Source organism: Jaculus jaculus, chromosome 16 (genome assembly GCF_020740685.1).
Source record: "Jaculus jaculus isolate mJacJac1 chromosome 16, mJacJac1.mat.Y.cur, whole genome shotgun sequence".
NCBI classification, from domain to species: domain Eukaryota; kingdom Metazoa; phylum Chordata; class Mammalia; order Rodentia; family Dipodidae; genus Jaculus; species Jaculus jaculus.
The window spans coordinates 57,514,737-57,540,056 of NC_059117.1; the positions used below are offsets into that span (position 1 = coordinate 57,514,737).

The 25,320-nt window shown below is 44.2% G+C and overlaps 2 protein-coding genes across 2 annotated transcripts in view; one reads left to right on the plus strand and one right to left on the minus strand.

Moving 5' to 3' along the window:
* Nucleotides 1-18,233, minus strand: part of Oxnad1 (oxidoreductase NAD binding domain containing 1) — a 37,973-nt gene extending 19,740 nt beyond the window's left edge. Inside the window, exons 1-4 of the mRNA XM_045135849.1 lie at nucleotides 17,975-18,233; nucleotides 11,293-11,456; nucleotides 8,906-9,032; nucleotides 8,572-8,635 (exon numbers count right to left, since the gene is read on the minus strand). Coding sequence (XP_044991784.1) covers nucleotides 8,572-8,635; nucleotides 8,906-9,024 — 183 coding nt within the window. The 5' untranslated portion in view covers nucleotides 9,025-9,032; nucleotides 11,293-11,456; nucleotides 17,975-18,233. The remainder of the gene's footprint in view (nucleotides 1-8,571; nucleotides 8,636-8,905; nucleotides 9,033-11,292; nucleotides 11,457-17,974) is intronic.
* Nucleotides 18,234-18,439: 206 nt separating this feature from the next.
* Nucleotides 18,440-23,244, plus strand: Dph3 (diphthamide biosynthesis 3). The gene is made up of 3 exons (XM_004661322.2): nucleotides 18,440-18,650; nucleotides 19,486-19,560; nucleotides 22,085-23,244. Exons 1-3 carry the CDS (start codon nucleotides 18,543-18,545, stop codon nucleotides 22,148-22,150), a joined length of 249 nt encoding a protein of 82 aa, XP_004661379.1. The 5' UTR covers nucleotides 18,440-18,542; the 3' UTR covers nucleotides 22,151-23,244.
* Nucleotides 23,245-25,320: the final 2,076 nt, after the last annotated feature.

A 25,320-nucleotide genomic window follows, 5' to 3' on the forward strand; every position in this document is an offset into this window, starting at 1 on the left:
AGAGTGGAAGGCAGGCACAGCAGCAGCTCTCCCCACTTTCTTCTGCTCACCTCCAGTGGTAGCAAATCCAGCCAGATCTCAGTCCTCTGGAACCCTCCCACCCTAAAGGCAGCTCGTCCTGCCCCTTTCTCCAGCAAGTCCAACCATCTCGCAGCAGAAGGCAATTTTCAAAAACTACCAGAAGGGCTGGAGAGATGGCTTAGCGGTTAAGGTATTTGCCTGCAAAGCCAAAGGATCCCAGTTTGATTCTCCAGGACCCAAGTAAGCCAGATGCACAAGGGGGTGCATGCATCCGGAGTTCATTTACAGTGGCCTGGTGCACCCATTCTCTCTCTCTCTCAAGTAAATAAATAAATAAAAAGTTAAAAAAAAAAAAAACAAACACAACCAACTACCAGAAAAGTCTTGTCATGATGGATGATGGTCGCCTTCACCTCCTCCAAATAGCTCCTAAACAGCCTCCCTTCTTGCTCCTGCAAAGTCCCTCGCCATTTCCATCACCTCTTCTTCCTCTCTTGGACAGAAAAGTAGGTTATTCCCTATTCCAGACCCCAAACCTACACTCTGCCTCTGTTTCTATTTGGTTGGGTTTATTTAATTTTGGGGATTTTGAAAAGGTAGGGTCCTGTTTTTGGTTTTTTGAGGACCCCTGATACTGATTTCCATAGCAGCTGCACAAGCTGACAGTCCTGCCAGAAGCTGAACAGCTCTTCTTTCCCCACATCCTCACCAGCACTTGTCATTTGTGTCCCAAAGACGTTAATGGAAGACTTGAAACTTTGAAACTGCTAAAAAAAAAAAAAACATACGGGGGGCACTTCAAGGCATAGACATAAATAAGCAAGGACTTTTTTGTTTTTGTTTTTTTGGTTTCTTGAGGTAGGGTCTCGCTCTAGCCTAAGTTGACCTGGAATTCACTACAAAGTCTCAGGGTAGCCTTGAACTCATGGTGATCCTCCTACCTCTGCCTCCCAAGTGCTGGGATTACAGGTGTGCACCACCATGCCCGGCTTTTTCTATTTTTAAAATATTTGTATTTATTTGCAAGCAGAGAGAGAGAGAAGAGACAGACCGAGAGAATGGGAGTACCAGGGCCTCTAGCTGTTGCAAACAAACTCCAACATGCACGTACCACTCTGTGCATCTGGTTATTGGGTACTGGGGAACTGAACCCAAGTCATTAGGCCTTGCAGGCAAGAGCCTTAATTAAAGAGCCATTTCTCCCGTCCTCTACTTGGTTTTTAATTTTAATTTTAATTTTTTGAGGTAGGGTCTCGCTCTAGCTCAGGCTGACCTGGAATTCACTATGTAGTTTTAGCGTGGCCTCAAACTCACAGCACTCCTCTGACTTCAGCCTCCAGAATGCTAGGATTAATGGTGTGTGCCACCATGCCAGGCTTGGTTGGTTTTTTGAACAGGGTCTCACTACATACTTCAAGCTGAACTTGCAATTCTCCTCTGCCTCAGCCTCCCAAGTGCTGAGTGTGGGATATGTGCAGTATTCTGAGCCCTAGTCCCTAGCTGGGAAATGGTGCTCCATCACCAGCCACCAGCCCTTTCTTTCCCAACGAACCCTCTCTAGCCCCTTCCTTTTTATCAGTCTGCCTATGCCTATGGCAAGCTATGGGAAACGGTGGAAAATGCTGCTAGCAACATGGGTACTGCAGCTAGACAGACATATCACCACTTACCACTGTGTGGCTCAGGGCAAGTTACCCAGACACCCTTGACAGCAACTGACACCAGTTACATCTATGCCTCACAGGGTCGATAGAAGTCTACATGAGGTAGTATGAGATGCACTGGTGTTGCTGGACTACAGTACTGTCCTTACACAGTATGTACTGTTGGTCAGGATGCACTGACCACATTAATGTGCTTTACACACTCTACTTCATTTGCTTTTTACTACACGTGGCTGCCGTCAATCAGCTCCTGAGACCACAACATGTAGGACCCCAGAGGGCTCAGCAAACATCAACAAAACAAATGACAACCCTGAATGTCACTTCAGGTTGGTTCCTCTACCAAGTACTGTTGCTGACAATCTCAATTCCTGTCCAGGATATAGGGCATGTCAGAGGGCACAGAGACGCCTTAAGAACTGGTACCCTCCTCTGTTGGCCACACAGTCAATGCTACTTGTTTCAGAGACCACTAATGGGAATAATCTCAGTCTCTCTATTACTATTCCCAATGTTTTTATGCTTACAAAAAGGAAATACTACTTTATAAACACACCTTTGTAGTTTAATGATTTGTAAATTGCTGAGGGCTGCATGATTTCATTTCTAAAGAGCTGATCTGGCATCTGTGTAGATTCACAGCAAAACAAGGGATATCTTAGTTTAACCACACCCAGAAGAATCACATAGCAGCAGGAATCCCACATTCATAATAGCTGTGGGGAAACATTTTAGGTGATACACATCAGAACGCTTTATAATCAAATGCTAGGACTATGTGAAGTGGAATCATTAGCCATTTCTCAATGTCCAAATATAACATGCAATGAAGAAAATTATACATTTTTTTTTTTTGAGGTAAGGCTTTATTCTAGTCCAGGCTGACCTGGAATTTACAATGTAACCTCAAGGTGGCCTCGAACTCACGGCAATCCTCCTACCTCTGCCTCCCAAGTGTTGGGATTAAAGGTGCGCGCCACCATGCCCAGCTTACATTTTTTGTTAAACCATCATTTCATGTGGACAATACCTATGACTAAATCCTTCCCATATGCGTGATAGCCTGTGGTATTCATGCAAACATCTATAAATTATTGCTATGCATTCTGACAATGTGGACTAAACTGCTACAACTGGAGCCCAAAACACATTGCACAGGTACCATCTTTACAAATGCCTCCCTTCACTACTTTATTTTGCTATACACTATATATAGATTTCTCTACACCATATACAGATTTCTAGTCATGTGTACACGTCTTTTTGGAGGTCACGTATGTATTTTATATTGAAGTCAGTTCAGGTAATTGAGGTCTGTACTGTGGCTCTTGTTACACACCATCCTCTCTGGAGAAGCCAAATATCAAGTGAAACTGTATGATTTAACATTCATACTAACTCTTATACTTAGTGGATGAAAAAGTTTCACAACTCGCCATGTTCTAAGTTAAAGCACATGGCAGGAAATGAAATTTTCCATAAAATAACATCTAGACTCTTCTACTGTGTAATAAAATAACAACACACTTGCCAACTTTCACTGGTGCACACTTTCAATGTGCTTACAGAGGCAGCATACAAGAGGAAATCCCATCACTTTTATTTAAAAGCTGGTTTTATGTAGGGTATTTTGATGTTACTGCTGATGCAAGTCTCTGCACAGGAAATAGGTCCATGGAAACCTGACTGGCTGCCCCTGTGGTTACTCCTTTTTGTTCAGTTGTTTTTGGCTTAAAATGTAGGCAGAGCCAGGATTAGAGATAACTTAAAAATCAAAAAATGTTAGGACTCAAGAGAATTAATTAGTAGGTCAGTTAGCACATGAAAATGTCAAGACCCAAGGACCTTATTCAACTGATGGCAAAACACCAACTTGATTAGAGGAAGAAATTTTATTTTACTTAATTTACTACATACAAAGACCACACAGAGCTGGGTATCATTGTACATGCTTAGAACCAGCACTAAGACTGAGACAGGGCGACAGTGAGTTCAAGACTACTCAGAGCTGATAGCAGTGTGATGGTATGTGCTTGGAATCGGCACTAGAGAGGCCGAGACAGGAGGATCCTGAGTTCAAGACCACACAGAGCTGACTGTGATGGTGCATGCTTAGAACCAGCACTCAGGAGGCTACGACAGAAGGACAGAAGTGTGGGGCATGGCGTCTCCAAAAAAAAAAAAGTCACAAGATTCTTCTCTGTAGACTATATAATTTTATCTAAGTGGCACATGTTGTCACCACCGTACCCTGGCACGACGGGTGTACTCCTTACTCCTCCAAAGGCTACCTGTGCACCTGGGCTGGCCTTTTCAAGCTTCCCTGCAGCAATAGCAATTGTCCTCTCCTGTCACCCCTCCTGTCTCCCTCAAGGGCCATGTGAGCTCTAGGATCTCCCACCAAAGACAGCAACAGCACCACCACCAGACAGCACACATCACGTGATGAGCGCATACTTGGACAAGACCTTTAAACCAAGGCCTACAGTATCATCAACTGTTTAAAAGAAACCAGTTTGAATAAAAGCAGGCACCACTGAGAACTACTTATGAAATCAGGCACATGAAGCAGGGCTGTCCTGGCAAGCTACAGGGTCATCCCAGTGAAATTTCTGGGTCTGAACTCCCTCACGTTGGAACAGGAAACATCTATACCTCCCTCCCAGGTGCTGGGAGGATCAAGGACAACTTAGCACATAATTAAAATGCTTCTTAAACAAACACAGCAACAATACACACAAGACGCTGTAGCACAAAGACAGGCTTCTAAAAGCAAACTGGTGTCAGTGAAGAATTTATTTTTCTAAAACCAGCTGTGTGCATGAGATCAATTCTGTGGACCAGAGCACACTACAACCTGAGAGCAAGAGCTGTCTGTCCTCTCCAATGCCCAGCCCCTGTTTGGGGTCTGCTTAGTTCCAAAAGGAAAAATGAATGCAGAAGAATTAATTCCAAACCTTTCAATGCCAACCTCTGATGGACAGAGGACATCTCACTCAGTGGGCTAGTGATTGCCAGAGAAGAAGTAGAGAGTGACCCCTCCAGGATAACAGTGGTCTTACTTCAACTATTTTTTAAAATATTTTTTTAGCCAGGTGTGGTGGCACACATCTTTAATCCCAGTACTCAAGAGGCAGAGGTAGGAGGATCACTATGAGCTCAAGGCCACCCTGAGACTACATAGTGAATTTGAGGTCAGCCTGGGCTAGAGTGAGACCCTAGCTTGAAAAGAAAATTTTTTCTTCTTCCTTATTTATGTGTGTCTGGGGGTGGGGGTTGGTGGAAAGAGAGGGAGAATATATGCTGAAAATGAACTCCCGATACTTTGTGCATCTGGCTTAACATGGGTACTGGGGAGCTGAACTCAGACAGGCAGGCTTTACAAACAAGCGCCTTTAACTGCTGAGCCATCTCTCCAGACCCTGCCTGAATGATTCTTACAGCCTTACAATAGTTCTCTTATCTTCTTGACATTTCTAAGGTTGCTCAGATTGCTTATTCTTTGATCTTTATGAAAAAAAAAGCAAACTGGGAGTCAAATGTCATTCAAATCAGATTCCAGCTTCCTGTCGCAGATTGGTCGCACTTGACAATGCCAAGTAAGAAGCACTAGGGCCATAAAGCCATCACCCCATAAGCTTTCCTGAGGGACTACAATGCCAGCACTGAAGACATCGTTGCATGAGGTGGGTCCACTCTACCACTAGGGGACTGGCAGCAGGGTCTCTGTTCTAGGAATCTGGAGCTGGATATTCTGTGCTCTGGGGAAAGCCCCATGACATCCTGGGATGTTCTTCTGGAAGGTGCAGATAGCCTCTATTACTAGGCTAGCTCATGGAGTTGCACTGAGGAACAGATGATACATAAGATCTGAAAAGTACACTGTATTTGCTGTATAGACTAAGGGCAAGAAGGAGGATGAGACCACGAGGAGTTGGTCCACTTCTGTTATGGTCCAGCTTGAGGGTCTGTCCATTTCAACAAGTTGGAGGTCAAGCCCCATTCTGTGGTTTGAGCACCCACTGGAGGGCTTGGGGTGATGCCCTGATTCCACACACTGCTAAAGTCCCATCCAAAGACCCATCTAGCTCTTTCCAGTTCCTCCCATCTTCTCCCAGTTCTCATTCTGTTTGGGAGTGGAAATTAGAAATAATGGAGGAGATACAGAAATTACAAGTTTCTTCCTCTGAATTAGAATTTTAACCCTGTTATTTTCTGATTTCTGGGCATGGAGATGTCCAACTATTCAATTATAAAATTAGGAGTTTACCTAGCTTTCTTTTTTTGCCCTAAACTTGAATCAAAACAACCTTTTAGGCAGGAGAAATGGCTTAGTGGTTAAGGCACTTGCCTGCAAAGCCTAAGGACCCAGGTTCAATCCCCCAGTACCCATGTAAGCCAGTTGTACAAGGTGGCGCATGCATCTTTGTATTCATTTGCAGTGGCTAGAGGCCCTAGCATACCCATTCTCTGTCTCTCTCTATTAAATAAATAAATAATTTTATTTAAAAAAAAAACCCAACTTCCTAAAATCCCAAAACTTTTTCCCTATAAAATCCTGAAATGAGGCTGGAGAAATGGCTTAATGGTTAAAGTGCTTGCCTGAGAAACCTAAGAATCCATGTTCAACTCTCCAGGTCCCATGGAAGCCAGATGCACAAGATGGCATACATGTCTCTGCAGTTCAATTTATAGTGGCTAGAGGCCCTGGCATGCCAATTTTCTCTCTCTTGAAAAAGAAAAAAAAAAAAAACAACCTTAAAATGAAGATTCTAATTCAGGGACTTTCCACTATTACCCACAGGCCAAACCTGATTGCTGTGGTGAATTACTTACATTTTATGGGGACACAGCCACACAGTGGGATTGTTCCCACACAGCCATTGCCTCCCGCCACAGAGACATAGCTTAGCAGTTGTGAGTCAGCATGCCCCATAAAGCCTACAATATTTACTACCTGACCTTTTGTACGAAGTTTGCCAATGTTAGCTCTAATTTAACTACTCGCCTTCACATACAACAGAAGAATACAGTTCAGCTTGTTAAATAAACTAGTTTTCCTTCACAACTGGCAGGGTTTCACTTTCATAAAGAAATTCTAACAAGCTTCATATTTACACAATCAGCATTTTTGTGTGTTGAGTATTTTCAGATTTATCATCAATGGGAAAAGTACATTTTCCTACAGGCTTATGAAATGACTACTGATCTAATTTTACACACTCCTCAAAAAGAAAAAAAAAATTAAAGCTGAATCAGCAAACACATCACCCTCAGTCCCAAAGCAATTCTCTTAAAAGATTTTTATTAGGGCTGGGGAGATGGCTCAGTGGTTAAGCACTTGCCTGTGAAGCCTAAAGACCTTGGTTCGAGGCTCGATTCCCCAGGACCCACGTTAGCCAGATGCACAAGGGGGTGCATGCATCTAGAGTTCATTTGCAGTGGCTGGAGGCCCTGGCGCGCCCATTCTCTCTCTCTCTCTCCCTCTTTCTCTCTCTGTCACTGTCAAATAAATAAATAAAATGATTAAAACAAAAAGATTTTTTTTAGCTAGGCATGGTGGCACATGCCTTTAATTCCAGCACTTGGGAGGCAGAGGTAGAAGGACAGCTATGAGTTCAAGGCCAGCCTGAAGCTACATAGTGAGTTCCTGTTCAGCCTGGGCTAAAGCAAGATCCTACTTCAAAAATATATACAAATATATATTTGCAAGCAGAGAGAGACAAAGAGGAGACAGAGAGATGTGTGCACGTGGCCCTCTAGCCACTGCAAACAAACTTCAGACACATATGCCACTTTGTGCATCTGGCTTTATGTGGGTAGTGGGGAACTGAACCTAGGTTGTTAGGCTTTGCAGGCAGGTGCATTAACAACTGAGCCATTTATCCAGCCCCTAAAATAGTTTTAAAAGGCCTAAACAATATGCTTTTACATCAAAGCGTCTCCTGTTAATACATAAAGTTAAACTACTGAGACAAGCTGTCTCTTTTTTCCAAGTTTGCAGAGACACTTCAAAGTCAAATTTACCTGAGTATGTGTGGAACAACTCAAAGAAGCAAAAGCAAATACCCAGTGGACGTTTTTAAATGAAACAGGGTTACTCACTGAGGAGAAGGGTGAGGACCCTCTATTTCCCCCCTTGACGCCCCTCCAGAAGCAGGTTAGCTTTCTCTAGTCTGAGCATGATGGAAAGTCTGTACACGAGAAGGGTGACAAGAGCGCGTCCACCTTCCTTCCTCAGACGTTAGTGCTGCTCTGATGAAACAAGAAGCGGTTCTAGAGCAGGGTGAGCAAGGGCTGGAGACGGGGTGTCAAAAAGAAACAAAGAAAGGAAGAAGTAAGCTATTCATAAACTGTGGGTCCTAAACGTTCTACCTCTAAAATCTGTCCCTAAACACATAGCCCGTGAGGGTGGCAGCTGTAAGTGCTGGTATTTTCTCTTGATCGAAACTCAGTCCGGAGGCTGTGGACGTAGCTCAGTGAGTCAAGTGCTTGTCTTGCAAGCATGAGGACCCGAGTGTGAATGTAAAATGCTAGGCATGGTGGCACATGCCTGTTATCCCAGTACTGGGAAGGTGGAGACAGGTGGATCCCTGGAACTCACTGGCTAGCCAGTCTTTCCTAATCAGTGAGCTCCAAGCCAAATGAAGTGGTCAGCTCTGTCCTCCACATGCACATATATATGTGTGTGTACACACAAACACCCAACTTAAAGGAAAACCTGGGGTACTGTTTGGTCATTTCTTTCAAACTATATGTATTGCTCAGATCGTTTCCATTTTGTCCTTCAAAAGGACCAGTGTCACCTAACGTCTTTCCTATAAGGCTTCCATGAGCGTATACAAACTGTCCAGCCAGAAAACCCTGCTGCACCCCGAATACAAACCTCCCGTCGAGCGACACTTGCAGTTCTCTCCAAGTGATCAGTTTTCCTCCTGGATTTCATGATGCTTTAATAAAAAGTAACACTGATTATTAAGTATTATCCTCATAAAATAATAAAATTAGTTTCCCCTCTACATGATATCATAGCTATCCAAAATACAGTGTATTATGGATCCTACAGCATCCTGCAAGTTGCCCATGGACAGCTGCACTTGTAACAAGTATAACCGTTTGCTGGCGTGCACGCTGACACCCAGACAGGCCTCCCTCCCACAGTCCTCAGCACAGCAGGTCTCTGGGAATCACCCCCAATGAACTGAAGGCTGAGCACTCACCTGGCTAGAGAGAGGTGACGTGAAGCACCAGACGCCAGTCTCCACACTGCAGTCTGCGTGCTGATGGCTCCCAGAGAGCCTTGCCACAACCTTGGAGTCAAAACTGCAGCACAGCCCATGGTGCTTCCTAGGCAAATGGAACTGAAATTTAGAATTCATTTTGGAAAAAGTGGGAAAATTTTGGGCTGGTTTCGGGCCCAGTGAGAAAGACTTTGTATTTGTGTTGGTTCAGTTAAGACTTGGTCAGCCATCCAAGCAAGCGAGGGCACAATTTCGCCTGGCAAGGTCTCTACCACCACTCAGCGCTCATGCAGCCCTGCAGTCAACAGTACAGAAGTATGGAGTGACCGGTGCTGTCATACACATGCTTCACGAGCAGGGGCAGTGGTATGTCCTGAGAATGGCTCTGTCACTGTATGGACATCACAGAGAGAGATGAGGTAGGCTACCTGACATGTCTCTCTTTTGTTTTTGGTTTTTCGAGGTAGGGTCTCACTCTAGTCCAGGCTGACCTGGAACCTACTATGTAGTCTCAGGGTGTCCTCGAACTCACAGTGATCCTCCTACCTCTGCCTCCTGAGTGCTGGGATTAAAGGCGTGCACCACCATGCTTGGCTCTCTGACAAGTCTCTTGAAGCAAGCAACAGACACAGTAAACATGAGATGGGTGAGGCTGCTGTCAGTACAATGTGGTATACTGCTTTACAGCACACTTCTGTTTACAAGCAAAAGAATTATACCCCAAAATACTAACAAAAAGTATGATAAACACAAACATCACAACATGGTCACTTATCATCAAGGATTATATATTTAGTATACACCTTACTTTTATGCAATTGGCTATCTAGTAGGTTCACAGCACCACTGTGTGTTAGGCTGTGATATTATAATGGCTACAGTGTTGCTAGGCAACTGTAATTGTTCATCTCCATTACAACTTATAAGATGTATACACGGTTCTTTGTGGACTGAAGTGTCACTGTTCATTTTCTCTGTTGGTTTCCAAAATCTTTGATCAGCTGACAGGATGAAGATTACATTAATTTAACTGCCTGATAATTGTAGTAGTCCACCTGAAGAGCCCCACATACCTTAAATACTAGTTAGATAAAATGCAAGGGGCAGACTTGTTTCAAAACATAAAAAACTTAAAAGTTCATGAGCATATACTGAAAACAAAAGACATTTTTACTGGGCTGGAGAGATGGCTTAGTGGTTAAGAGCTTGCCTGTGAAGCCTAAGGACCCTAGTTTGAGGCTCGGTTCCCCAGGACCCACATTAGCCAGATGCACAAGGGGGCGCATGAGTCTGGAATTCGTTTGCAGTGGCTGGAGGCCCTGATGTGCCCATTCTTTCTCTCTATATATATGTATATGTGTGTGTGTATCTGCTTCTTTCATTTTCTCTCAAATAAATAAATAAATATTTTAAAAAATAAAGAAAAAACTACTATCAGGTAAAGTGCTGATGACAAGTCACATATCTACATTTCAGCTCCCACATCAACTTCCTGTGACAGTTTTTAAATGTGTTCACCTAAAACTGCCACATTTAACATGCTAGCATATTAGTCCTTTCCCATCTTAGTCCTTTTGAGAATAAAGGAAAATGTATGTGAACACATTGTTCCTGAGCACTTTAAATGGCACTGCATACATTAATTGTTATGTGTTTTATAACAGGAGAACATTTCCAACCAATTAATGAAGCTTCATACTATTTAATCCTCCATTCAACAGTAATTGTCATGAGCCCGTATGACACAGGCACTGGCCTAAGCTTTGGTGACACAGGCATGAAGAAAACTAAGATACTTTCAGAGTAGTTACATTCTAATAGGCAGAGTCTTAAAAAATAAATAACAATAAATTAGGTGGTGATATAGTTGACATATATTTGACTATAACCAAATCATATCACAAAACTTTCTCAGTAGTCTTTAGCTATTGGATGAACATTTTTTAAAAAATTACTTTATTTATTTGCAAGGAGAGAGAATGAAAGAGAGAGAGAGGAAAAAAAAAATGGGCATACTAGAGCCTCTAGCCACTGCAAGCAAACTCCAGATGCTGTGCCACTTGGTGCATCTGGCTTTACAGATACTGGGGAATTTAACTTGAAACTTGGGTCATCAGACTTCACAAACAAGTGCCTTTAACCGCTGAGCCCTCTCCCCAGACCTAGAAGATGGACCTTTCTTAACCATAGTATGATACAACATGCCTGTGAATAAACATGCTACTGACTACCCACCGCCCCCCACGTCTGCTGCCAATAATCGAAAGACTTATAAGGCTTCTGTCATGTCACACAAGACCAGTAGAGTAGTTTTTCTCCTTTAAGTGTGCTAAACGAAAAATGCTGTGAAAGAAAACAAAACTTACTTTAGAATGCCATGCGATTTTAGAATTCTGTGAGATGTGAGAAGACATTAAGCATGAGGCTGGCTGACAGAATATTTTGGTTCAGGAACTATATTAATACCCTTGGAAACACAGCAGTTGGAACATGGACAGCTTTCCCATCAGTTGTAGTTCTCAAAGCATTCCTGCAAAGGCAGAGACACAAGTAAGTCCAGTGATGGGAAACTGAGGAAAAGCCCCACTAAGTCTCAGCTGCACGAGGAAAGGCTCACTTAGGGGCACAAGGTGTAGCTGAGTGCTTGTGTGGCACACACAGGGCCCTGAGACCCAGGTCAGCAGCAGCAAACAACACCTCACAGCATACACACTTCATTATTCTCTTCCCATCCATTCTTCTGGCCATGTTTCCAGCTCTTTCTTGACCACTACTCTTGTTGATATTCCTTGGCCTGTCTCTCCTACTACTTAGGCTACCTATCCTTTAAAATGCCCTTCCACTGTATTTTTGTTTTTAATTTTAAACATATTTTTATTTATTTGAGAGAAAGGCAGAGAGACAGGGAAGGGGAGAGGGAGGAAGGGAATATGAATGGGTGCTTCAGGACCTCCAGCCACCGTAAATGAACTCCAGACACACTTGCCACCTTGTGCACCTGGCTTACGTGGGTACTGGGTAATTGTACCTGGGTCCTTAGGCTTTGCACCAAGTGCCTTAACCACTACACCATCTCTCCAGCTCCCACTTCTTAAAATACTTATTTATTTGTAAGGAGAGAGAGAATGACAGACAGAAGGAATGGGCATACCAGGCCCTCTAGCTGTTGCAAATGAACTCCAGACGCATGAATATTTTGTGCATCTGGCTTTATGTGGGTATTGGGGAACTGAACCTAGGTCCTTAGGGTTTGTAGGCAAGTGCCTTAACCACTGAGTCACCTCTCCAGCCCCCTTCCATTGTTTTGATTTTGTAGTTTGTCTATTTATCTTACTTTGTGGTCCATGCTGACCTTTCACTCAGGATGATCTTTCTACCTCAACCTCCCAATTACTGGGATTGGAAGTGTGACCCACCATTCCAGGCAGGCTTCCTGTTTTCACCCTGCCATCTGCTGGCCATTCCCCTTGTGTGGATGGGGGTCAATCAAATAAAACCATAGTCAAAAACTAGATGTTACAGTTCCATGTCACTTAGGGCAAAGTCCCCTGATGAAATTTAGCTGTTAGATAGTGAAATATAAAAATTCTGTCCTACTTAATGTTTTATACAACTAGTGCTAAAATCTTTATGATCTTATATATCTTTAGTGACTATGCTTCTTAACTTACCTGGAAAGCAAAGGAATGTAACTTTTAAAAAGTGGTTCTTTCCAAAATTCTTAGATTTAATTTTGTAGCAGAAATCATGACCAAGAGTGCCACCTACTGACAAGTAACATGCATTTTTGTAAAACTGTTTTTAATGTGCTAGCTAAGTTTTATGCCAGTTTAATGCTTGCAATAAAATACTACCTATTTTATATATCCAAGGGTACTTGATCAACCAAAGCAGGTCAACATGTATTAAACAATTTCTAAAACCATATTAAGAATATTTCATAGTGCTGGAGAGATGGCTTAGCAGTTAAGGTGTTTGTTTGCAAGGCCTAACAACCCAGGGTCTACTCCCCAGTGCCCACATAAAGCCAGATGCAGGGGTGCATATGTCTGGAGTGTGTGGTGATTGGAGGCCCTGGCATGCCCATTCTTTCTCTTTCTCTATTTGCAAATAAATAAACATTTAAAAAAGAGTACCTCATCAATCTTTGTACTCTCACAAGCTCTGTATTTAAAAAAAAAAAAAAGCCTTAACAATTTCCAAATCAGAAAAATTATCACAGGGCTGGGGGGATGACTCAGCAGTTAGAGGTGCTTGTTTGCAAAGACTACTGGCCTGGGTTCAATTCCCCAGCACCCACATAAAGCTATGCACCTGAAGTTCATTTGCAGAGGCCGAGGGGCCCTGGCACGCCTATACTCAGTCATTCACCACCCCCACACCCACTTGCAAAGAAGTAAATAAAGACATCTTTAAAAATCATCATAAATGTTGAATAAAACTGCTGGTCATTATTAATATAAGTAGTAAAACAAATGACTCAAGCAAGGATTAAGATTCAAAACTAAGTTCACTGGGCCCAGTTCAACAAGTACAAGCCGGTGCTTTCAACAATTCCAAGGGCACCAGGCACTATTTTCGGGCCCTCGGACACACACTTAGGAAGCAGATGTGAAGCATTTGCCACTATGAAGCCATTACTGTAGCAGGACACAGGTGATAACAATAAAGGGATGGCGGGTGTTTAAGAGGAGGGAGGGAGGAAGGGGCAGGGAGTAGTAGTTGGGAAGAGGTGGTGGCACAGAGTTGACGCCTGCGAGCAGCAGCCATGCAGATATCAAAGGGAGAGCATTCAGCAGCGAGGTCAGCAAGAAACGAGCAGAGCAAGGCGAGTGAGAAGAGCCAAGGGGAGAGCCATAGCAGCGGAGGGAGACTGGTAAGAAGTGTAAGTAGATGCCTCCCTGATGGCAGGAGGTCATGGTCAGGGTGTGAACTTTGCCTGAGGGGAACTAGAGAGCAAATGAAGAATGTGAATGTATCAGACAAGGACACAATCTAAGTGACTTTTTTTTTTTTAAAAAGCATCGTTGCTTTTTTTCTTCATCTTTATTTGCAAGCACAAAGGGAAGGAGGTAGAGACAGGATGGCATGCTAAGGCCTCCAGCCACTGCAAACAAACTAGTTGCATGTGCTACTTTGTGCATCTGGCTATATTTGAGTATATATACATTAGGGGCTGGAGAGATGGCTTAGTGGTTAACCGCTTGCCAGTGAAGCCTAAGGACCCTGATTCAAGGCTTGATTCCCCAGGACCCACGACAGCCAGATGCACAAGAAGGCACACACGTCTGGAGTTCATTTGCAGTGGCTACAGGCCCTGGCATGCCCATTCTCTCTCTGTCTGTTGCTCTCACATAAATAAACAACAAGAAAAAATTAAATTTTTTTTTTGTTTTTCATTTATTTATGAGAGGGTGGGGGAGAAATGGGCACACCAGGGTTTCCTGCCATTGCAAACGAACTCCAGATGCATGTGCCACATGTGCATCTGGCTTACATGGGTTCTGGGGAGTCAAACCTAGGTCCTTAGGCTTTGCAGGCAACCACCTTACCTGCTAAGCCATCTCTCCAGCCCACAATAGTCTTTTTAAAAAATATGTATATTTATTTGAGGAAGAGAGAGAGATACAGACAGACAGAGGAGGGGAGAAGTACGGGTACATCAGGACCTCTTGTCACTGCACACATACTCCAGACACATGCACCACGGTATGCATCTGGCTCTGTGGGTACTGGGGCATTAAACTTGGACCAGCAAGCTTGAAGGCAAGTGCCTTAACCACTGAACCATCCATCCAGCCCTCAATAGTCCTTTACTGGCATCTATCAAAGTGCTGAGCAGAGTTTAAAAGCCTCCATCATATTCTTTCTGGTTTCACTTTCTTTACTAAGTAAGATACAAGTTCAAACTAGGTAGGCTGTAAGAGCTAAGTGCAGGCAAGGAGGATGGCCAAAAGATAAGATGAAGACAGTCTGAAATCCTAGAACTGCCCATCTAGGCCCAGAGAAGCCTGTCTTGCTGAGCTTGCCTCCTCTAGCTCACCTGAAGAGCATAAATGTCATGCAATTAGTTGAGAGACTGCAGGGAGGGCGGGCTGGGGACATGGTTCAGGTCAGGTGCTTGCTGCTCAAGCATGACAACTTGAGTTCAGATCCTCGGCACCCTTATCAAAGCCAGGTGAGGGAGTGGGTGCCTACAGATCCAGGAAGGTGGAGACAGGAAGATCTCTGGGGCATGCTGACTGACTATATTAGTGAGCTCCAGGTCAGTGAGAGACCCTGTCTCAAAAAATAAAGCAGTGGGCTGGAGAGATGGCCCAGTGGTTAAGGTGCTTGCCTGCAAAGCCTAACGACCTGGGTTTGACTCCCCAGTACCCATGTAAAACCAGATGCACAAGGTGACACATGTGTCTGGAATTTGTTTGCAGTCGCTAAAGGACCTGACACACCCATTCTCTCTATGCCTCTTTCTTTCTCATTCTCTTAAATAAAAATTTAAAGAATTTTTTTAAAATTTTTATTTATTTACTTATTTGAGAAGCAGAGACAGAGAGAGGGAGGGAGGGAGAATGGGTATACCAGAGCCTCCAGCTGTTGCAAATGAACTCCAGATCCAGATGCATGTGCCACCTTGTGCATCTGGCTTACGTGGGTAATGGGAAATTGAACCTGGATCCTTAGGCTTCACAGGCAAGCATCTTAAGTGCTAAGCCATCTCTCTGGCTCAAAGTCTGTTTAAAAAAAATAAGGTGGGAGCTGGGGGTGGTGACGCATGCCTTTAATCCCAGCACCCAGGAGGCAGAGGTGGGAGGATTGCTGTGAGTTCAAGGCCACCCTGAGACTCCATAGTGAATTCCAGTCAGCCTGGGCTAGAGTGAGACCCTACCTCGAAACACCACAAATAAGGTGGGAAATGATTAAGGAAGACGCATTACCTCAACCTTTGGCCTGTACGTGGATATACACTCACAAAGAGAGTTTGGGTTCTAAAAACAGATAAATTTGAGTCATTCCTGTGGCTTACTACAACTTACTAGCTTTGTTTTAGCAAATTCTCAAGCCCTGAACCCCACGTTTGCCAACACTAAGGATGAAGATGAAAACATACTTCACTGGGTTGTCCTAATGAAATACTGCATATAAAAGATTTGTACAGCATCTCACATTGTGTGGGATAGCATTAGTAAGTGGTCCATTAGTCTTTCTCCATTCTAGGTAATACATACAGAAAAGTTGGAAAATTGCAAAGAAAAACTGGCTGGCCGGGCCCAGTGTGGTGGTGCACACCTTTAATTCCAGCACGTAGGAAGATCGCCATGAGTTCGAGGCCACCTTGAGACTACATAGTGAATTCCAGGTCAGCCTGAGCTAGAGTGAGACCCTACCTCAAAAAACCAAAAATAAATAAATAAATAAATAAATAAAAATTTAAAAAATAGCTGACACCCTTGTAACTTTTAGGACTATTAACCTCAGAATTCTTATTAAAAAAAAAAACAAAAAACACATTTGAGAGAGAGTGAAAATGGGTGTATGGGCATGACAGGGTCTCTTGCTGCAGATACATGTGCCAATTTGTGCAACTGGCTTTATGTAACTGTTTGGCTTTGCAATCAAGTACATACCCAGGCAGACCCCAGTTAATCCTCAATAGGTTTCAAATGTTCCCTCACTGCTATGTAGCTCTCCAATTATGGGGAAAACAAAAGTGTGCAAAACCTCTGAAACTATTTTCTATAAACTTCTTTCATGTTTCTTGTGTGTGGTTTGGTTGTTTTGGTTTTTCGAGGTAGGGTCTCTCTCTAGGTCAGGCTGTCCTGGAATTCACTATGTAATCTCAGGGTGGCCTCAAATTCTCGAGATCCTCCTCCCTCTGTCTCCTAAGTGCTGGGATTAAAGGTGTACACCACCACACCCAGCTCTCTTGTTTCTTTTCGTCTTCTTTTTGTCTTTACACTGTCAAATTTTAAAGAGCTAAAAGGTGGAACAGGAGGGGAGAGGGAGGAAATTTGTTCCTGGACTTTAGTGACATATAGGATCTTCATTATTTCATACATATGTGAGTTTGGTCAAGATGCCTGCTCTGTAATTTTTAAAGAGTAATCAAATGAGGGCTGGAGATATGGCTCAGCCATACCCACATAAAGCTAGATGCACAAACTGGTTCATGCATCTGGAGTTCGTCTGCAGAGACTATGATAGGAAATAGAAATTGGCTAGGCTATTTCAGGGTAACAGAACCTCAAAAGGGAATGGTATTTAATTTCTTGACTAAAAACAGAAAATGTCACTAAGCTTGCAGACACCTGGAAGTTACAGTACCCTCCAGGAAAGATCCCTAGATTAAGCTTGCACTCTTCCTAGAGGACAGAACCTGATCATCCTTACCTAAGATTCCTGGCAAATCTGTAAAAGCTGGTCTTTGTCCATAGTAACCTGAGAACTCCCTATAAAAAACTCAAATCTGAACCTCTAGTGGGTTTCTAGCCTCTCTGGGCACTAGCTACACCTTGCTTCTTTTATGTTCTGGCTTAAGCCCCCTTCTCTTTGTTCTCCTAAAATTTAAGCCTATAATAAAATCTTGCTGAACCGTATCCTCTGGTTTGTGGATTTTATTCTTCGAATTCATAGGACAAGGATCCAGGAAAGCCTCAAATTATCAGTACACTGGCCTACAAAGAACCCCAAATTCCTATATCACCTGGAGGTCCTATCAAGCCCCCCCCCTTGCAAATAAATAAAATATGGTTAAAAAGGAGTAATAAAATGGAAGTCTGAATTCCTAGGGTTAACAGGAGGACCACAATGAGCACACACGTGACCATTATGCAACATGAAATAGCCCAAATCAAGCAAGAGGTTAACAAAACTCACGAAAACAAGTTTTTGTCGGGCTAGGGACAATGGTTTCCAACCATAACCCCAACAACAGTCATGGGCCTGCTAATCACTATAGTTCATAGTAACACGTCTGGCAGGTCTCGGTCCTCCCTCCAACACAGTGCAGGATATGTGAAGATGCCTGGGGTGAGAAAGGCAAGGGAGTACCTTGCCACAAGCTCCCCACAAGCTCGGAGGTCGCTCTGAGCCGAAGGTCACTTGGTGACACGCAATCCCAGGGGAGATGTCCGTGGTCCACGGCGGAGAGCCGGCGGAGCGGAGCGGCCCGCCCTCCTGCGACGATGGCTGCGGCCTCCAGCGGACTGTGGCCTCTGGAAGGTTACACAGGGACACGGCCACCACGACTTAACAGACCCGGGACATATCCCGGTCCCAGGTGCCCTACACCACGCTGGTTCCCGAAGTGACGTCGAAACAGCGCCACCGGCCGAGGCTCACTTGCCATTGGTCACTGCCGTCCAATGGGCGAAGCGCTGAGCGCGGAGACGCCATCTTTCCAATGACTCCGCCTCCTTCCTCAGCTGTCTCCATGGCGACCGCGTGACCCACTCACCCTTTGAGCCTGCGCGGCCGGCCGGCCGGGGTTGCGTCATTGGCTGTGCGCCGGAAGTAACGTTCCTGCTTTCAGGTGGGTCACGAAGGCGGCTCCGAACGGACACGCACGTAGTTAGATCTTGAGACGCAGGCCTGTACGATCTCCCTCGTCCCCGTGACCATGGCAGTGTTCCACGACGAGGTGGAGATCGAGGACTTCCAGTATGACGAGGACTCGGAGACGTATTTCTACCCTTGCCCGTGTGGTGACAACTTCTCCATCACCAAGGTAACTTCAGCGCCCTTAGGCAACAGACGTGAGCATGCGCATCTTCGCTCCCTGGTGTTCTGATAAATCACCTTCAGAATCCCCGGGCCCCTAACACGCCGAGATGTCAGTGGTCACGTGGACAGGGAAGAAGTGCCCAGAATAGCCGGTCTTCCTCCCACCTTCATCTTAATGTTTTTAAGGAATGTTTTTGTTTATTATTTATTTATTTATTTATTTGAGAGCGACAGACAGAGAAAGAGGCAGAGAGAGACAGAATGGGCGCGCCAGGGCCTTCAGCCACTGCCAACGAACTCCAGACGCGTGTGCCCCCTTGTGCATCTGGCTAACGTGAGTCCTGGGGTATGGAGCCTCGAACCGGGGTCCTTCCGCTTCACAGGCAAGCGCTTAATCGCTAAGTCATCTCTCCAGCCCCTTCATCTTAATTTTTTAATTTTTAACTTATTTATTTGAGAGGGGGGGGGGAATGGGCACACCAGGGCCTCTAACCAGTGCAAATGAACTTTAGATGCATGTGTCACCTTGTGCATCTGGCCTATGTGTGTGTACTGGAGAATCGAACCTGGGTCCTTAGTCTTCGCAGGCAAGCCCCTTAACCATCTCTCCAGCCCCTTGGGCCTCATGTTTTATAAGGTGACACAACCTGGCCCCATTTGCCTGGGATAAATGACTCATGGGGAAGAATCATTGTGTTCTCATGCACCCCAGGTCAAGGCAGGCTACCCTGACACTTGCATATTAGGCGTGGGAATGGTCTGGTGGGGGGAGGAGGTAGAGGTGGTGATGAAGAGAAAGGCTGTGCTGACTGACCACATGTTGTTTGACTTTGTTGTAGGAAGATTTGGAGAATGGGGAAGACGTGGCAACGTGTCCTAGCTGTTCTCTCATTATTAAAGTGATTTATGACAAAGTAAGAAAGACATTTTAAGGGGGGTGGGTGGGTATGAGGCCATGACAAGAACCTAGAACACCACCAGCCTGGGATATACGAGTTTAGGAGAATGGTTTTCTAAATGGTGTGCCAGGGGAGGTGCTATTTTTAAGGTATTGAAAAATTATTGATAAACAGCTATATCGAAAACCAAAGAAGTTAAAGTTGAAGTTATATATTCGCTTTAGAGAGGATAAGTAATTGTTTTTTGCTTATTGAGGTAGGGTCTCACTCTAGCCCAGGCTGACCTGGAATTCACTATGTAGTCTCAGGGTGGCCTCGAACTCACAGCAATCCTCCTACCTCTGCCTCCTGAGTGCTGGGATAAAAGGTGTGTGCTACCACACCCAGCTTCATAATTAATTTTCATTATGAAAAATTGCTTATTCAATGGAAGAAAAATAATGAAGGCTATTTTAACTGATTAAAACAATTCTTCTCTATTTAATGTGTTATCAGATTCAGCTAGCTCCAGGACATATCTTGAAACGCACTATTGTATATTGTTTCTTGCCTGGCTTATCCCTAAAACCCTAAATTATCTTGTTTGAGACCTAATTCCTAGTTGCGGTTTGTGGTTTCACATTAGTCTTTAGTTGTTCTGTCCCCTGTCACCCAAGAAGGTTGACAGTATATAAGAGGTAAATGTTTTTACTCCCCTAAAGTTTCAGTTTAAAGCTCTGGAGTCTTTAGTAAGGAATTTAACAGTCTTACAAGTGAACTCTTGGGATGAACATGGGGGAGAGTGAAGCTATGCTAGAACTTCACAAGAAGGAGGCTGTAACTAGATGATAATGTAAAATTTCTGTATATTTTATTTATTTACTTATTTTGAGAGAGAAAGCTAGAGAAAATGGACCCACCAGAGCATCCAGCCACTGCAAATGAACTCCAGACACATGTACCACCTTGTGCATCTGGCTTAAGTGGGTCCTAGAAAATTGAACCTGGGTCCTATGGCTTCACAAGCAAGTGCCTTAACTGCTAAGCTGTCTCTTCAATCTGGAGTTTAATGATTCACTCTTGTGTTCTTGGAACAAAATGGAAGAGGAAGGTCAAGAGTGCTGGCCTGGGAGGAGGCTATCACTTTATTTATTTATTTATTTTGGTTTTTCCAAGGAGGGTCTCACTCTAGCTCAGGCTGACCTGGACTTCACTATGAAGTCTCAGGGTGGCCTTGAACTCATGGCAATCCTCCTACCTCTGCCTCCCGAGTGCTAGGATTAAAGGTGTGCACCACCATGCCTGGTGAGGCTATCACTTTAAATGACAGGTGAATGCTAAGAGGAGAAGATGGTTCTGGTCACTGAGTATGGACTTTGAACCAGTTAAAGGACTTGAAAGCCTTGAGGCACTGTGTGAAGGAGGAATGCATATACGGGCAGCCCAGAGGGGTTGGTGTATGTAGTCCAGCGTGGGTAGATGATGGCCACAGAACAGAGTAGTAATGTCACAGTCTTGTGAGGTACGATTCAAGTAGAAAGTAGTACACAGTAGAAAGGGAAGGAGAGAGATGACAACCAGGAGCAGTAAACTCCTTATAAGCTCTGTGGTACTGGGGCACTGAGAACATAAAGCCATCACTAGGGGAAACTGGAAACTGTCCTTAGGCTGTGGCTTCATGTTGCCCTTAGTGCTATTGACATTTGCAACCAGCTGACTGTTGGACAGGGCTAGCCTATGGCAGGCTGACTGTTGGACGGAGCTAGCCTGTGCACTGTGGGGTGTTTAGTAGTATCTTTCACTTCTCTGCTAGACACCAGTGGCAACCCCCTTACAGTTGCGTCAGTTCAAAATGTCATTGTCAAATGTCCCTTGGAGACAGAAGAACATAGTTAGGTCAGAGGTTGAGAGCAGCATTGTGCTAGTGAGTGACTGTGAATTCAAAAAGCACAGTGTGTAAGGTTCCAGATGATGAGCAGGTGAGAGAGCCACATGGACAGACTAGGAGCTGAACCTGTGGGATTCAGATTGTAGGAGACGAGGGGTCAGTTGGGACTGTTCTTTTGGTGGCTGACGTAAGCCAGGGTAAAAGATGAGTTCCGTCTACTAAGTAGCTTACATAGCAGAGGATCTGTGTTGGGAAACAAAGACCAAAGTAAGTACTTGGAAGTGCTTGGATCTCTTTGGGTTGGTTGGGGGAGCAGGACCTCACTCTTAAGTCCTGGAACTGTAGCTCAGGCTGTCCTTTACCTTATGGTAAGCCCAGCCCCCTGGGTACTGGGACTGAAGGTGTAAGCCACCACAACCAGCTCAGGAGTACTTTGAAGATGTGTGTATGATCTGAGTGACCATATCTTGAATTGTTCAACCCAGGAACTTCCAAGACATGATGCCTCTTTATGTTATGTCTGGGAAGTGGTTGCTCTCTAGCCAAGATGGGCATGTTTGTAAGATATGGTGCCTCGTTTAATAATGAATTCAGAATGAAAGCCCAGCAAAGTAATATTGCATTTGTGATACTATAACTCAGTGGCTAATGATATTTCTCCCTCTGTCTTAGGATCAATTTATGTGTGGAGAAACAGTTGCAGCTCCTTCAGCCAGCAAAGAATTAGTTAAATGCTAGGAAGCCATCAGGAAGTCACATCTTGAACAGAGGAATGAACCCCGATGGACATAGCAAGTAGACAGTGACCACCTTGTCACAGGACAGCTATTTCACGTTGCTGTCTCATTCATGTGGCTCTTTTCATCAGCTGCTGAGTTCAGCAGAAAATACAAAAGTGAGCCTCTGGAAATCATACTTAGACCTTGGAATTGGAAGGATTCCTAATTATTTATCTGAACTTTAAGGAAGATCATTTGGAATCAGTGCTTTCTCATTCTACCAGGAGCACCATTGTGATATCTTAAACCTAATTCATTATCTGGTAACATTGCCATCTACCTCAGCCATTAAAGTTTTTTAATTTAAAAGATAATATTTTTGACTTGGTTAGTACAATGATTAAAACGAGCCCATTCTTTGAAGTTTTACTTCAGCTTGGTTCTAAACTCATAGAGCCTCTCAGCACTGTGTTTCTGGTTCCCTCCGCACCGTCTCCTCAGTGTCGCCATCCCTGGCTTGCTCACGTGCTCACTCGATCACTTGTTACGCATCACGCACACAGTTCTGTCATGGAATTGAACTGTTGACTTGAGAAGCCAAAATTCTCCATAGCTGTCAGAGAAACAAGAGAAGTCTAAAATGAAGTGGCCACAGAAATAAAGTCACCAGTATTCTACAGGCTCCTTAAAGTCAGGACAGGATAACAAAGGACGTGAGTGCAGTTGGCAGCACTGAGAGGCATGAACACTTCTGACTTGGTAAAAGTGCTTGAGCAATTTTTGCAATTTTGCCATATCAGAAAAGCATTTCAAAAAAAAACAAAACAAACAAAAAACCAAGTATTTCTGCCTCTGCAACAGATTACGAGCTTGAAAATGGGAAATCAGCTGTGACCATAAGGTCACACCTCACAAGCCTTCACAGTGGGTGGCGGAGAGATGCTGCCCTGGAGAAGGGAAGGGCACCTTGCTGGGCTGTCACTCTTCCTTCGCTGCAATGCCTGGAGTAGCAAGAAGTTAGAATCTCTTCAGTGGAAATGCGGCAGTTGTGTTATAAACACAATGTTGCTGTGTATATGTAAGGATTTGGAAATGCATTTTATCTGACACATTGTTTTGGTGTGGTTCTTGCAATTAGAAAGTAGCTGATAGGGCTGGAGAGATGGTTTAGTGGTTAAGTGCTGCCTGTGAAGCCTAAGGACCTTGGTTCGAGGCTCAATTCCCCAGGACCCACATTAGCCAGATGCACAAGGGGCACACGTGTCTGGAGTTCATTTGCAGTGGCTGGAAGCCCAGGTGCGCCCATTCTCTTTCTGTGTCACTCTCAAATAAATAAAAATAAGCAAAAAATTAAAAAGAAAAGAAGTGCTGGAGAGATGGCTTAGCGGTTAAGGGCTTGCCTGTGAAGCCTAAGGACCCCGGATCGAGGCTCGGTTCTCCAGGTCCCACGTTAGCCAGATGCACAAGGGGGCGCACGCGTCTGGAGTTTGTTTGCAGAGGCTGGAGGCCCTGGCGCGCCCATTCTCTCTCTTTCCCTCTATCTGTCTTTCTCTCTGTGTCTGTCGCTCTCAAATAAATAAATAAATAAGTAAAAATTTAGCTGATGAATGTGCTGCACCCCCCCGCCCCCCGTAAATTGAAACCCGTCAGCATGCTTGTTTATAACTGGGGAGCAGCATGTGTTTAGATTCAGCCATCAGGCTGAGTTGTAGTAAAGAGTTGCTATAAGCACATTATATGGCCTTTGTTTTTCTATTTTCTGTGGTACTGGGGCCTCACATGCCAGGCAAGTGCTCTGTCACTCAGCTGTGTCCCAAGCCAAGCACATTTTTGATAACAATAGAAAAATCTCATTGATGCGCTGGAAATAATCCACACTTTTTGCAAAGCAAAACAATTGTGCCCATGAACAGAGTAGGGTGGTACTATGGGAATGAGCTGTCCCATGCTTGTGCCAATGGTTTTATAGATAGCACTAATGCAAACTTTCTCTCCTGTTGAATATTTTTTTTTTATGAGAGAATCGGCGTGCCAGGGCCTACAGCCAGTCCAGATGTGTGTGCCACCTTGTGCATCTGGCTCACGTGGGTTCTGGGGAGTTGAACCTGAGTCCTTAGGCTTTGTAAGTAAGCACCTTAACTGCTAAGCCATCTCTTCAGCCCTCCTGATGAATTTAAAACAAAATGTTGATTGAGGTCTCCACTGAGCACAGAGGAGGAAAAGTCACCCAAGTTCAAACACTCCAAGAGAAAGAAATGAAAACAGGTTGGTCATCAGTGGCCGGTGGGAAGCTGAGTTAGGAGTAGTTTGGTTCTTAAAGCAGCAGTCACTAAGTTTGTGAGTATACAACAGACCTGGAATTCATCCTGTGTAAAGCAGCAAGAAAATCCAAGTGCTTCACCTCTCACTGGAGTTGTGTGTTTGTGTGTATATGTGCCTTCCATAGTCCAGACATTCCTAGAACGCCTCTGATAACCACCTGGTAACCACGCTCTGTCTCTGGTTAGCTTGTAGCAAGGCCAGTGGATCCCTTGTCTGTATACAGTCAGGAGACTGGGCCAGGTCACCTCTCATTTCAGGCCTGGGGGCCGAAATCTTTATAAACCTAGAGCTAAATCATGAACCACAGCAAATGAAGTCTACATTTCTCTTCAACAGCCCCATGCTTCTGAGTTTGAAAGTGTTGTCAGCTTACAGGGTTCTGCAAATATGCTCACATAGGTGTTAGAGCACATTTTTCTTGAATGACACCTAAGATTGCTTTAGAACTATGTATTTATTATGGGGAAAATTGCATTGGTATGCCAAGTAAAGTCAGATTATTCAGATTGACTTGTCTACGTGTAACTTTTTTTTCCTTTATCAAAATTTCCTAATAGGAGCTAGGAAGAGGGCTCAGAAGTTAAAGGTGCTTGCTTGCAAAGCCTGGGTTCAGTTCCCCAGCACCCACATAAAGTGGAGCCCAGACAATTCTGATCTCCACATATGTGCTGTGCACATGCGTACACACACACACTCACAAATAATTTAAATAATTTTTACTTAAAAAATTGATGTCATGTTTTATGTAGGGTAGAACTGTTAAAACTGGGGCCACTGTAAGGTTTCTAGTGTAGGCTGTAGAGTTCTTAAACAGGAAAGAAATTGCCATTGTTTTTGTACTTGTGACAACTGGATTTGGACTCTGAG